The sequence below is a fragment of the Phodopus roborovskii genome, unplaced genomic scaffold, assembly GCF_943737965.1.
Source record: "Phodopus roborovskii unplaced genomic scaffold, PHOROB, whole genome shotgun sequence".
Lineage (NCBI taxonomy): Eukaryota > Metazoa > Chordata > Mammalia > Rodentia > Cricetidae > Phodopus > Phodopus roborovskii.
The window spans coordinates 10666640-10681376 of NW_026126611.1; the positions used below are offsets into that span (position 1 = coordinate 10666640).

At 42.0% G+C, this 14737-nt stretch overlaps 1 protein-coding gene across 1 annotated transcript in view; it reads left to right on the plus strand.

The window, feature by feature from the left end:
- The window catches only part of Syne1 (spectrin repeat containing nuclear envelope protein 1), a 419055-nt gene that overhangs the window by 139930 nt on the left and 264388 nt on the right, over positions 1 to 14737 (plus strand). The window contains exons 31-37 of the mRNA XM_051205995.1: positions 930 to 1070; positions 3847 to 4007; positions 5888 to 6038; positions 9144 to 9371; positions 10673 to 10771; positions 12274 to 12461; positions 12819 to 12942. Coding sequence (XP_051061952.1) covers positions 930 to 1070; positions 3847 to 4007; positions 5888 to 6038; positions 9144 to 9371; positions 10673 to 10771; positions 12274 to 12461; positions 12819 to 12942 — 1092 coding nt within the window. The remainder of the gene's footprint in view (positions 1 to 929; positions 1071 to 3846; positions 4008 to 5887; positions 6039 to 9143; positions 9372 to 10672; positions 10772 to 12273; positions 12462 to 12818; positions 12943 to 14737) is intronic.

Consider the following 14737-nt stretch of genomic DNA (forward strand, 5'->3'; position numbering starts at 1 on the left):
GCTTCTAGTGGGGAGAAGGTCTTGTAAACAGCATGTTTCACACATGGAGACACCTTTCTCAATGCCGTAACCAAACACCAGCAAGGAGCTGGTTAAGGGTAGAAAGGGCTTCTTCTGGCTTACGGTTCAAGGGACACGCTCCCTCATGGAGAGCCTGGCAGCAGAAGCAGGGGCTGGCCGGTCATACTGCATCCACGGTCAGGAAACAGGAAGTGGGGGCAGCTACCAAACCTCGAGGCCTGCCCCTAGTGTCCCACTCCCTCCAGCAGGGCCCCACCCCCTGAAGTTCCCATGCCCGCACCGGTCACCCCATCAGCTGTGGGACAAGTGTTCAAACCCATGAGCCCATGGGAAAGCGGCCACATCCAAATCACAGCATTGCACAACAGAGTTTAGTGACTTGCCCCGTGCTACATTCTATGATGGAATCAGGACGCCACGCACACTTGTCTGAATCCATTAACTTGCTCATGTTGTTTCGCAAATCCAGGAAATGCAGCAGGCATACCTTTAAGCCACCCTGTGCTTCGGGATGCTTTTGACACCGCCCTAAAACTTACTTTGCGTTTCTGCTACTTGCCGTGCTCTTGTTTGCCTTTCTGCTTCCCTCTTGCTCCGCCCCCCCCCCCAGCCTTTCCTGACGATGATTGAAAGGCTAGTTCCCCCATAGTCTGTATGTTATGACTGCGTCTGTAGAAGCGCACAGCCTTACATCTCCTGGGGAACTCAGACATCATCTGAAGACCCAGGCATGGGAAGGAAATGCTGTCAAAGGCACCAGGGTCATCTTCAGTCAGTGTCACCATGGGATGTCACACTTGCTACAGTCGACAGCTCAGAAAGTGAATGGGAAGGCGGCGGTGTGTTAGCGTTCAGTCTGGCCATTTGTAATGTGACATGTTGTGTTTGTTTGTTTGTTTGTAATTTAGGTCAGCTTGAGGAAATGGGAGCGATTTGAGACAAACAAGGAGACGGTGGTCAGATACCTTTTCCAAACAGGTTCCAGCCACGAGCGCTTCCTGAGTTTCAGCAGCTTGGAAAGCTTGTCCTCTGAGTTGGAGCAGACAAAGGTATGGAGGCCACGTGGGTCCTTGTTGCCCATTCAGGAAACCCTTTTTCTCCATTGATGTAAATTAGTTACTATCACACATTTAGTGAATTCTTACTATTTACTGGTGAGCCACTCTGTTCAGTACACCATGAAAAAGAACGCGTGCAGGCTTGACGCCTTAAGAACAAAGGCTTCCACGACAGTGGGACAGTGTAAGCCCCTGACAGAGGTCTGTGTAAACTGACGGTTTCTGGAGGGGCAGATACTTGTGACTCAGTCATGTAAGACGGAGAAAAGCAGGGTTTGGAGCTGGAGGATGGACAGACAGACAGCCCTGGTCAGAGGAAAGCTATCGGGTGTGGAAAGTGCTAGAGTGACAACTCTGTGTTATCGTGTGACATAAAGGGACATTAACTTGGAAGGCTGGGCAGTGTTCCAACAATGAAACCCCAAGTATTACTCTCCTGGCAACACAGGGCTGGCTCACCTGAGGGTTCCTGAGATCCCACAGCAATAGATATGCCCCAGGGAAGGGAATGTCTAAATGGGAAGGGTGACAGACAGTTAGGAAGAGCTTTCAGAGCCTCACCATGTACTTGCGGACACTGTCACACGAGCCTCTGACATTGACACTTAGGGCTCTCTTTGATGCCCTTGTTCTCTTAGTCTATTGGGCAACCCTTATTCTAGTTGACAACCCTTGGGTGACTGTGCTAAGGGACTTTAGCTTCTTCCATGTGCTGGTATGTGATATGTACACACAGCAACATATGTTCCAACAGACATGGCCTAGCATGGAAGTGGACGTTTAGAGAGATGGCGATGAAGGTTGCTCAACTACCCAAGAGCAGGGCCCAGATTTAGCTCTGACTACCCAATGAGAGCCAATTCTCTCCTAATGCCTTCTGCAGACATTTGTACATCATAGTCTCTGAACTTTGGTGACAACACCTTACAACATCATTCTATCTTTGTTTAATTTTGTTTTGTTTTTCCCCAATCCTCTTTTGTTATTTGAAGCCCTCTGTGCTATAATTTCTCGTGGATAATTCAGACAAAATAGTATATAAAAAATAGAAGCATTTCCAAACACTGCCTTCTCCATGGCTCTGGGAAACATGGGGGCGCAGCCACACAGACTGACACTTTTGATTGCATTCGCCTACTTACACTGAGATTGGTGGTCTTCAAAAATGGACCTGCAATGACCTGGGAGCTCACAGGTAGTTGGAAGAGGTTCAATGCTATGACATCACCAAGCATTGTACTTTAGGATACTGTACATCTCTGTGCCATTAGGAATCTCTGCCTAGCTTCAGTTGAACCATGGGTGGTTCTCTGTAGTAACGTTGATGCTCAAGTAAGACTATTGAGCATTTCAGACAGGAAGCTATAATGATCCTATATTATGACTTTAGAAATGGTCCTTGTAAGTACAGTCTTCTTATATGGTATTCTACAATAATCCAGGGAGATGCTTTGAGTGTCAGGCTGCCTTTTACAAATATTTACATAGAAATTCTGCACCGACTAGTTAAAGAAGGAAAGCTGATGAATATTTAAACCTCTTGTCAGACTTTCTTGTATGAGAAGGAATAAGGCATTAATTTTCTTCACGCAAGGTTATCACTAAGGTTTATGTTTTCTAATTTAATGTTCAACACTATTTACCTGACAAGATTCAGATGGCACCTAAAAGGTATCAGTGCCTCATACAAATTAAAACTTTTGAATTAAAGTAGCTCAGAGCAGCTGAAAACCAGCAGGTGGAATAAACCAGCTTCTGTCTGTATGAAAGTCGTAAAGATGATAATTGGTACCTACCAGCAGAAGGCACACAAAAGTAAATCTGCTGGTGGATGCTGCATTCCCTTCCAGAAGAAAATGTGATGATGTACATTTCCCAATCACACAGAAGAGCCTGGAAAGTAATTCACCAAAGAGGGGAAGCAAGTAACTCGGAGTCATAGTACAAGTTTGTCTCATCCCATGCTCAGCTTTGCTGGGAGTGGGGATGCAGTTGAGCACACAGGGAGCCCTGGGCTGGAGCCCTCGCTGGGTCAATCTAGTGTAGCGGTGTATGCCTACAATCTAGTGTAGCGGTGTATGCCTACAATCTAGTGTAGCGGTGTATGCCTACAATCTAGTGTAGCGGTGTATGCCTACAATCTAGTGTAGCGGTGTATGCCTACAATCTAGTGTAGCGGTGTATGCCTACAATCTAGTGTAGCGGTGTATGCCTACAATCTAGTGTAGCGGTGTATGCCTACAATCTAGTGTAGCGGTGTATGCCTACAATCTAGTGTAGCGGTGTATGCCTACAATCTAGTGTAGCGGTGTATGCCTACAATCTAGTGTAGCGGTGTATGCCTACAATCGGAGCACTCAAGAGGTAGAGGCAGGAGCAAGTTTGTGTTTGTGACCTGCTTCTGTCTCAGTTGCAAAGCAGAAGACCCAAGCTTCTTTCCAGTACGTTGTATGTATGTATAAATAAAATAAGACTCCCCAATATTAAGAACAGACTATTTTACTTCTCAGGGAACTAATAGCCTCTTTCTACAGAGAGACAAAAAATAGATAAGAAAAATCAGTATTAGATAACACTCTATTGAGTAAACAAGTCTTTCTATCAGTTAACCTAGAGATCTACTGTCCCTGAGTTCAAAGAATCAATAACCCCTGGTTATTTTGTCAAGTGGCTGATAGTAAATGAACATATCTGAGGATAATTTAATGGCTCCGCCATCTTTGGTTTTTTTGTTGTTGTTGTTGTTTGTTTTGTTTTGTTTTTTTAGGAGTTTTCTAAGCGGACGGAAGGTGTTGCCACCCAGGCTGAGAACCTTGTCAAGGAAGCCTCAGAGATACCACTGGGGCCCAGGAATAAGCGCCTGCTTCATCAGCAGGCCAAGTCCATCAAGGAGCAGGTCAAAAAGCTAGAAGACACTCTTGAAGAAGAGTACGTGATTCACAACCTCTAAACTCTCCTTTCTGGGCTAGCATCTCACGCCATCTCTCCCGTGTTTCCTATTCCGGTCTTTCAAAAGTCTCCAGGTGTCTGTATGTTTCCACCTGTCCTGAGGAAGCAACTCACAGTTCAAAAGAAAATGGTTTTTAGCCCAAGAATGGGTATCCGTAATAACGAAAGTATACAATGTGGTGTTTACATCTGAAACTGGTATATTCATCACTAAGCCATATCTATTCATTTCTGTGGCCTTCATATAGTGCAGAGGCAATCTTAAAAAAAACAAAACAAATCACGTTTTCTTTACTATTTTATTCTAATGGCATTCGTTAGAAGAGGAGAAATTCTGATAGCATAGATTCTAGGCTTAAGCATACATCATGTAGAAGAAATATCTCAAACCCAAAGTTCTAAGTGTCATAGTGCCTCAGTATTCAGATTATCATGGATTCATACACTCCCTTCCAGAAATTACCTGCAAAATCTGTCTTGGTTTGAAACATTTAATATTTATATGAAAAGAGGAAATAATCTTGTATCTCTGTGATGTCCTTCTATAGAGTTTGGACATAAGCTTTTGACATCATAGTTAATTTTCTCTAAAGTAATATCGTTAACATTTTATTTAGTGACACATTGACTAGTAGTCCATGACTCTCACGAAACAAGACTGGAATCACAGGAAGGGTTTCAGAACGTGAACATTGTTTTTAATACTCTTGAGGCCTTGCATTGAACATTTTATATTTGCCTCATCTTTAAATTTTTGATCAATATTTTATTTGCACCAACTTCAAACTTTGACAGCTTTGTATTTGATGAACTCCACCAAACTATGTAAATGGCAAATCTGAGACTATATTAGAAAATACGCTTCTTCTAAATGGATTGTAACACCCATCTGAAGCTCAATTTTGTGTAAAATCCTGCACTATAAGATAGATTGCATTTGCATTTCGTATACTGCTAAGTGCATTAGGCATACACAGGGTTCAGACTTGAGACTGTAACACTATTGAATTTGACAATCAATTGATGCCATATTGTTCGTGGTATCAAGTGCCTTTTGAAATCAGGTATACTCTGTTACTTTTCCTCACCCACGGTCATCAGTTAGTTTAGTGCTAAAGTGTTAATTCCCTAGTTTCTTTCTAAACTGAAAGCCATGTTCACCTGGTTACATACTCAGAGCTAATACCAACTGAGATTCTCCAGTTGAGATAGGATTCATTAGACTTAGCACATGGATAGCCAATGTTGCCTGTAAATCGTTAGGGAGCTCATGAACAAGACTGTGGGAAAGTCTTTTGGAGACAAAAGACTGGAGTAGACCTGTGACCTGCAGAGAATATTATGGGTTATAAGCCAAAGGCCTCACCGAGCTGATGACAGTAGGCGCTGCCCTGCAGCCTGTGATTAGACCAAAGTATTTCAGTAGAAAGTGTTCCAGTAGCCCCCCACCCCCGGAAGAAAAAAAAAAAAAGCAAAGGCAACATGTCAAACTATCAAACCCCAAAAGCTATTCTGGGCAAGTTGCCTACTCTAAGTTCTGAGGGCAGCTGCTTCTAGGCAGAGCTGGACCATGTTGGCTCATACCCTTTGGAGGCAGCATAAAACTGCACTCAAAACACAGCTCCACTCACAACGTCGCATGCAAACTGTCCCCTCAGAAGAGATAGGAAGCCTAGGCTCAGGTAGGCAGCTCAGATCCCCTATGTATGACTTTTCTGCTCAAATAGTTCCCGTTTTGAGAGAGTCATAAATATCATAAATAGCCCCCAAAATCTTTCACCTGGTGACGTATAGGGAAAAAAATGTCTTGCTGTTCATTATGGAAATATTGCTTTTTAACTTAATTTGGTTAATTTTAGTATTAAAACCATGGAAATGGTGAAAACCAAGTGGGATCATTTTGGCAATGATTTTGAGGCGCTGTCCATCTGGATAACTGAGAGAGAAAACGAACTCAATGCCTTGGAAACCTCAGCATTTGCCTTGGACGTGCAGATCAGCCAAATCAAGGTGACCTGCACACACGTTTTGCTTATAATCTCTCTTCCTTTCTTATATTTGTGCCACCAAAAGCTCTTTGTCCCCAGGACAAATCTTCCATTCTTCTATGGTTCTTTTAAGTTAAACTCACGCCAAGCTAAGAGGTCATGATTGATGGTACTTCATAAATGAAATTGTGTATTAGTACAGTCTGACTTACAGATGCAAAGTCAACGCTGTGTGCAATGTCATTAAACTATTTTTTATGGTTGCATTATTCTTTTCCTTGATTTTGCTTTGATGCCCCTGGAATGCCCTGTTCACACATTTATAGATCATGAAATGTACTCATCATCTACAACTAACTGCCCTTTGTGAGAACTATTCCAAATGTTAAACCCAAGTATTATTAGCTGTGTTAGCCAGCCATGGCGGTACATATCTGTAACTCCAGAAATCACAATGTAAGAGTGGGGAGAATGCCACAAGTTCAAGGTCAGCCTGATCTGCGTAGCGAGTTCCAGGCCCCTCTGGGATACATAGTGAGGCCCTGTCTCAGAAAGCCGAAACAAGAACCCACCCTCTACCTATCCAACACACACTAGTGACATTTCCCTTTCCTAACCAGAAAGGGGAGCTAGAAAGATTTCTCTCTATAGAGAAAGCCATCAGACATGTTGTTTTATTCTTTTCGTTGATGATCTTGCTGCCTGGACAGTCATTCTGATGAGTTAGCTTTTCAGCTGCCAAAAGAACTAGCAGAGCAGCTAAAAAAATAATGACTGAAATAATGAGATTATGAGATTATTGAAATGAGATTGGAGTGATCATCCTTTGCATAATAATAATATATTTTTAAAAAATCATATATATATACATATATATATTCTTTGAGAATTTTCTACATGTGTACAATGTATTTTGATCATATCTACCAGCTAGTCTCTCTTCTGACTCCTTCCAGAACCCCCACCATTCCTCCTTCTGAACTTTATGTCCCCTTTTAAGCATACATTCTCTGTATTATACAATTTCATGCCACATGGGTTCATATTCAGCCACTTCCTTCTGCTAGCTCTGTTTATTTATTTATTTTTAAATGGAAAACCCCTCTGCCACTAAATTTAATAAAATAAATGCCAAGGTGAGGCCATATTCCACATTGTGACTCAGAACAAGTGACGGCCATGTGCAGGGTGTGAGGGTGAGGCGTCATATACAGCTGACATGGCTTTTGCTCATCAGGTATCCCATGCAATTGGAGATCCATAGGATCTAGCAAACACAGCCTGCTGTATTCTGTCCTGTCCTGTCCTGGAAACTTCTCCTTCCAGGGATTAAAAAACCCTTTATGACCTACTTTATTCTTTTCAGTAATTCATTTACTGTAACATTTAGTCTTATCACCACAATTTTGAATTACAAAAGTGATCATATGTCATATAACTCCTCAGAAAAATTAGTAATATTTAATTATTAAACATATAGTCAGTTGTGGATTTTTTCCCATCAAACTAGGGACACATTTTGATACATCCAAAATGGTACTTCCAAACTTACCTGAAATATATTATACATGTATGAATAGCAAAAACAAAAATAAGTAAATGTCAACAGAAGCAAAAACAGAGTGGAGTCCAAAAGACTGATTTAGAAGGTTCATATTCTAATTTCAAATGGATGGTTTGAATAGTTACACTATTCAGGAAGATTAAAAATAAATATGCTATATCCTTTCCATCTTAAATCAAGTTTGTAGTTAAGATTAATGGAGCATTTGCATGGCTGTAAAGACAACCTACACTTACTCTTGTTCATCATTGTGTATTTTTCCAAGTCAATACTGACAAATAGCAACAACACATTCTTGGCTCACTTTCCATCTTATCTCTGATAGGGGACACACACACACACACACACACACACACACACACGATGGCTTGTGTTCACAAATTTGTTGGTGATATGAATGGGGCTGAGAACTCCTAATTTTGTTCTTAAATGAGATTCTTTCTGCTATGTAGACAAATTATTCATGCATATTAGACAATATATTTTGAACCTGTATCTTTTTCACAAAGAGTCCAATAAAATAGAAGAAACAGAGACTATTTAAGCTCAGATAGCACATATCTACGAGGAACGCTGCTGTAGCAATGCAAATGAAAATTAAAAGGTCACGCCAAACAGACTTTAAGGTGATATGAGCGCTTTCCAGTTGTCTCATCTCAACAGAAGCCACAAATTTATCTTTCCTAGGGTGACTGTATATTACATGTAATATTTTCATATTATTTTGTTTGATTTACACCCCTCCTTGGATCAATGACTTGCATTTTCTTGTGTTTATGAGACCTGCCTCCATGCAGCTCACACATGTGCACACATCCTGAGTTGCTCTCAGTTCGTTTCCTGCATTGGCTAATAATATATAAGGTCCCTTGTCTATCCCAGATTACATGGATGACATGTACACATGAATTTTTTCTGTAGAGTACCTAGCCAATGAAGAAAGCAGTGAAATCCCAAGTCCTATGAGAATTTGTCAGATATTAAAATTCTTAGACCAAGTGTGTCTGATCCCCAACGATGGAGGCTAAATATGCTTTTAGTTATGTAGTGGGGAACCACTGGCCTAAGGAATAAATGAACAATGGCAAAGGCTGTTTTCAGGTGTGAGTGGAAAGGGTTTAGTAAACACAGCATACTCAATGATTTGGAAAAGTTATGTACGTGCAAATATTACTGATTTTGTAAGTTCCTAGAACACACAGCTTCCTCTGATCGCTGACATTTAGTATTTGATTGATGAGGAAACCACACACTCCTCTGCCTTAAGAGGAGCTGTGAGAGCATCATGATAGCTTCTTGCTTATTTCATCACAAGAAGTAGAGTAGCAATTCCTGTCTTCTCCATCCAGCCAACACAGCCACCATTGCTATGAACTTTTCATGTGTTCCTACATCTGTTGTCCCCAAATGTGGTCAGGAAGCAGCTGGCGTTCGTTTGCAGCTGCTTACCCCTGACCTGGATATGTTCAGATATCAGTTAAGCACGCTGTTCTGGTAGGTGCTACTGCTGATTTGTGAAGGCCGGCCTATTCAGCCCCCATTTTCTCTTGTTTTAAATATTAGGTCACAATCCAAGAAACAGAAAGTAAACTGGACAGCATTGTAGAGTTAGAAGAGGAAGCCCAGTCCTTTGCTCAGTTTGTCACCACTGGAGAGTCCGCCCGCATCAAAGCCAAACTCACGCAGATAAGAAGATACTGGGAGGAACTCCGAGAGCGTGCACAGGGACTGGAAGGGATGATCCTGGGACGATTGTCACAGCAGCAGAAGTTTGAAGAGAATCTGATAAAGGTAGGAAGTGCTCCATGCATGCTAAAGTTGCATATTCAATGGATGGAGATGCAGTAAACATTCCAGAAAGGGAGCAATAAAGAAACATCACATTGCTAACATCCCAACAAGTGGTTTTGAACTACATTCAGAATTGTTTAAAAGGCACCCTTGGGATGTACAAGTGTCGCTATGCATTGTGTTAAGTTTAAGTCTTGATACTTACTCTTTCAAATAAGATGAGATGATTTTAGATTTTATTTATTTTTATTTCTTTATTAATTTATTTTTTACATTGCAATCCTAGTCCCCCCCTCCTCTCTTCCTGCTTCCCCCCACTTCCTCCTCCTATCTGCTCCAGGGACAGAGTAAGGCCTTCCATAGAAAGTCTGATAAGTCTGTCCCGTCATCTAGTGGAGGCAGGACCAAGGCTCCTCTCCACCCCACACCTCTGTGTCTAGGCTGGACAAGGTGTCTCTCCATATAGAACGGGCTCCACGAAGTCAGTTTGTTAGACCTTGGACCCACTGCCAGTGGCCTCATACATTGTCCCAGTCACACCATTGTCACCTATACTAAGGGAGTCTACTTCAGTCTTATGCAGGTTCCTCATTTGTCAGACCAGAGTCAGTGATCTCTCACTAGCTCAGGCCAGCCAATTCTGTGGGCTTCCCCACCGTGGTCTTGTGCTTTAGGGGTTCTCTCTTTCTCCAGTTGGTATAATTGGGTGCTGTGGCTCCGTTGACCCCTCCTTCAGGCACAAGTAGAGCAGAGCTTCTGGTGAACGCTCCTCCTAGTGGAAGTGGGCCCAATGCTCAGGTGGTCGTTCCTTGAGGTGCAGGTGGAGCTACAGTTCCTTGGATGCTCCCCTGTTGGGGGTGTAGGTGGGGCTGAGTTGATGTAGTAGCTGGGTATCTCCCACCGAGAAATGGCAGTGGATGCTGGCTGGGACACAGGTTCTCTTTCCCAGAGGAACTTTTGCAACAGTTTCTGGAAGCTACTGCTGGAAAGTGCTACTGTTGCTTCACCCAGTGATCACTCTTTGCTCCTGGGGCTGAGGCTGGGGTCCCTGTGATGCTGCTCCTGGGTCTGAGGCTCCCCTGACCCTTCTTCAGACTGGGATTCGGGTCTCTTGCTGATGCTGCTCAGGGCCTGTAGCTCAAACTGACCTCTCAATTTTAGATTTTATTAAAATGCCTTTTTAAAAATGCAATACTCATCCACAGCAGAGAGGGTGCTGTGTCCTCTATAACCTCCTCTGACTTGTTATGTATCTTAAAATATTTTTATGTCCCACCATTTTTTTTTTTTTTTTTTTTTAGATCCGGCAATCTGTGTCTGAATTTGCAGAGAGGCTGGCTGATCCTATCAAAATATGTTCCTCAGTTGCAGAGACATACAAAGTTCTCCAAGAGCATATGGTGAGAGTGTATCTCCACACTTTTTCATATTTATCCACTCAAAAATTTGGTGACTCCTACTTGAAAGGAAAACAGTAAATATTTCAAGACGTAAAATTGGAAATACTTTATGCTAGTTGAGGAATTAAATGGTTCAAACATAATCATTTCTTATAACAAGACATCTGAGTATTCAAACTAGTTTCCATATGTAATAAATGGAATAGCCATTTAAAATATATTTACTGTGCTGGGGAGATGAGTGAGTTAATAAAGCACTTGCACATAAGTACAAGTATCCCAAGCACCCACAGGAAATAAGGATGTGCACAGTGGCCTTCTGTAATGTTCAGGGGACAGAGATGGGATGGCAGGACAGACGGCTGGCTAGACAAGTTAGAGCTGAAAGCTCCGAGTTCAGAAGAGACCCTGCCTCAATTAACAAAGTGGAGAGGGATTGAGAAAGATACCCGACCTCAAACTTGAGTTTCTGCATGTGTGTACACATGCACACACACACTTGCATACCGCAAACACATACCACACACACACAGATATACATCATGTGCAAACATGCATATTTGTGTATGTATATCTACATAGATACGTGTCTTTTCTCATCAGAATATGTGATGTTTTCGGAGCAGCTGTTTAATGAATCCCTTTCCCCCTCTTCATTATTTTGTGTACAAGAAAAGATAATGTGTGCTTAGCAGATTTTAGGTACTAACCAGCCACATTTTGATGTGAGAGAATCTGTCCTCCATAAAAGATCCCTGAGAACTGGCCTTTTGACCTGGCTACATAACTCCCGGTCATTAGCAGTCTTTAGCAAGACAACCACCAGCCTTGGAAGAATGTGGGGAAATGTGCAAAAAATAGAGAATCGTGAACAAAGGAGCACTATCAAGAAACACGTTGGCTGTTGAGCAAAGCAGTACACATGGTCCCTGCTTTATGAACATACGTGCAACATACTTGTCTCCATTACAGAGGAAAGGGGTTGAAGGGACAGAAAACAAATCATTAGCAAACACACATCTGGAAAGAACACGTTCAGCAAGAAACCTTTAACACGTTCAGCAAGAAAACTTTTGTTATTTATGTATATTTAATTCAAAAGAGAGAGAAGTAGGAAAATCCAATTTGATAAAAATTTTGGTTACCTTAACAAAACATTAAAATTTGAATCTTTTAACATTCAACTACTGTTGGAATACCAGAAAAGATCACATTCTGGTTTTCTAATATTTAAATTTTAGAGGAAAACATTTAGAAGTAAATGATTTTTTCCCTAATTCCTAATGAGAAAATGGAATTCAAATTTAAAATATCTCAGGATTTTTTGTGAAGATTAATTTCCAAATATCTTAATTCTATTTTTTAATATGCATATATGTGTATAGGAGGTTGCTGAACCTAAGTGCAGTACCTATGGAAGCCATTGTAGTTATTGTAAATCACTTTAGCCCACAACTTCTGTGAATTAGGAAGCTCCTGTGTTTCCTCTGCTCTCTCCTCAGGATCTCTGTCAGGCCCTGGAGTCCCTGAACAGCACAATCGCCACTTTCTCAGCCAGTGCCCAGAAGGTGGTCAACAGAGAGTCCTGCACGCAGGAGGCCGCGGCCCTACAGCAACAGTATGAAGGGATACTACACAAGGCCAAAGAGAGACAGAAGGCACTGGAAGACCTGCTGGCCCACTGGCAGAGGTCAGCGCGTTACCTCTTGGCTTGCTCTCCGTGGTGGATAGGAGAGAGACCAATGAGCTCTTCTCTAAGTGGTGGAAAATAGGTCACCCTACCTATGAGATGAGTGAACTTGGACGTCTACTATTGAGACGTAGACCTGAGAGTAGAGAGTATATGCATCTTTACATATTGCACAGATGTGAGCAAGTGTGTGAGGTTAACTTGGAAATGAATGAGCTTAATCCCTTTGGTATCTAGGGATAACACGGCCAGAGGGTATCACTTGTCACAGTTCATGTTGCACCTGCAGACCTGGAGATTTTGTCTTCTACTGTGACCCTCTTGGATGAAGCCATGTCTTATTTTCTCTTTCTTTAGACTGGAGAAGGGACTGTCACCCTTTCTGACCTGGTTAGAGCGATGCGAAGCCATAGCCAGTTCACCGGAAAAAGACATTTCTGCAGACAGAGTCAAAGTAGAGAGTGAACTCCAGTTAATACAGGCAAGTTCAAGGAAGGCGAGGATGGGAATGGAATGGTCTTGTGTGGTTGCATCTTAAACTTACTAAATTAAGTATCAAAGTCACTTAACCGTTATGAAAACACCATTTGACATGAAGATGTGCTGAAACAGGGTTTCTTTTGGGGCCACTAACCAGCTCCTAAATCAAGATATAGAAACTTATTATTAGTCATGAATGCTTGGCCTCATGCTTGTTTCTTTCTAGCTCTTATTACCTTAACCTGTTCCTCTTTGTCTATGTTTTGCCTTAGGGCTTTTTACCCTTCTTTCCTTCTGTATATCTTTGTTTTACTGCTTCACATGTCTGTCCGTCTGTCTGTCTGTCTGTCTGTCTTCTGTCCCTGGGCATGTCCCTATCTTTCTCCCCCATTCTCTCCTCTCTCTTCTCTCTCTAGCCTAGATTTCTCCACCTACTTATTTTCTCTGTCTGCCAGCCCCGCCTATCCCTGTACCCTTAGTTGTCAGACCAATCAGGTGCCTTAAGCAGGCCCGGTGAAACAAATGTAGCCCATCTTTTGGTAATTAAACAGATGCAGCGGTAGACAGATGTGACACATGTTAACAAAGGCAGCAGAAACACATGCAACACACATTCAAACAGTTAAAGTCATATTCGACAGCATAAACAAATGTAAGACATATTTTTCTTTTTCTTACTTAAAATGGTATTCCACAGCATACTCCTGACTCGCAGACATGGTAACAATGGAAAGCTTGTGGTGACTTGTGTCCGTTTGTCTTTGAAAACCCTGTGATACATTGTGTAGCACCTGAATATAATTGGCATTCCAGGAGGAGAATGGGGCAAGTCAGAAATGTACAGATGGGAGGGCGGGGTGGTAGCAAATATAATCGCCCCACTTTTGAACATAGGTGATTTATTTTTTTAAGGCAAAAGGTGTTTTTCTACAAAGGAGTAGAATATAAAAAGAAATCAGAAGTCATTGTTATATTCAAGAAAGGGGGGAAAATTAAACTAAAAAACAAAGCCGCAATATGAAGATAGAAAGACAACGTGGTTTAAAACATCCTTGAGAAGCCAGTATTCTAAACTTAAAAAAGATTTCCATTATTGAAGCTGCAGGCAGTATTACTGATTTTTGGATAATAGTAGTGTGTTTGGAGGATGCTGTCTGGGCCAGAAACAAATCAGTAGACAAAATTGCTTCTGAAAAGAGGTTTATTGTACAACAGAGTCAAAGCGTGACTTTCCTCATCACCCTTTATTGTAACCAGCAGAAAGAGAGGCCTGCTGGTTTTATCCTTTCCCTAGAACGGAGTCCTCCTGGGATACCTATAGTGTCTGAACCCATTGCTTGCCTCCTGCTTTTTCCCTACCTGACTTCAGAAGGGTGTCCTGCCCTACTCTAACCTACTGAGCTTGACTGCTCTTCATCTTCCCAAAAGTCGCTTTTCCAGAAACCCCAGCGCTGCCCTAAGCGTGAAGTGGCTCACAGCTCAATTCGAGCCTTTTCCAAGTGAAGAAAGGTGGTTCTAGAAGGAGAGCCATGGCCTTTTCCCTCCTGCATCCTTCCCAGCAGGGGTCACCACCTGCTGAGGGTCCTCCATCCTTCCCTGCCTCTGCAGTTTTGTTTGTATCCTGTGTGGGGCCTCACAGGGATGAGTGTAGTGTTTACTACGTGCTATCTCACTTGTGATCATTTTAATTGTCACCTGCTGTTATCTTTGATTTTTTTTTCTTGTAAGCAAGAACCAAAGGTTTTCATGGCCACAGAGCACCCAAGAAGTTCTTTACCTAATAATCAAAAATAAAA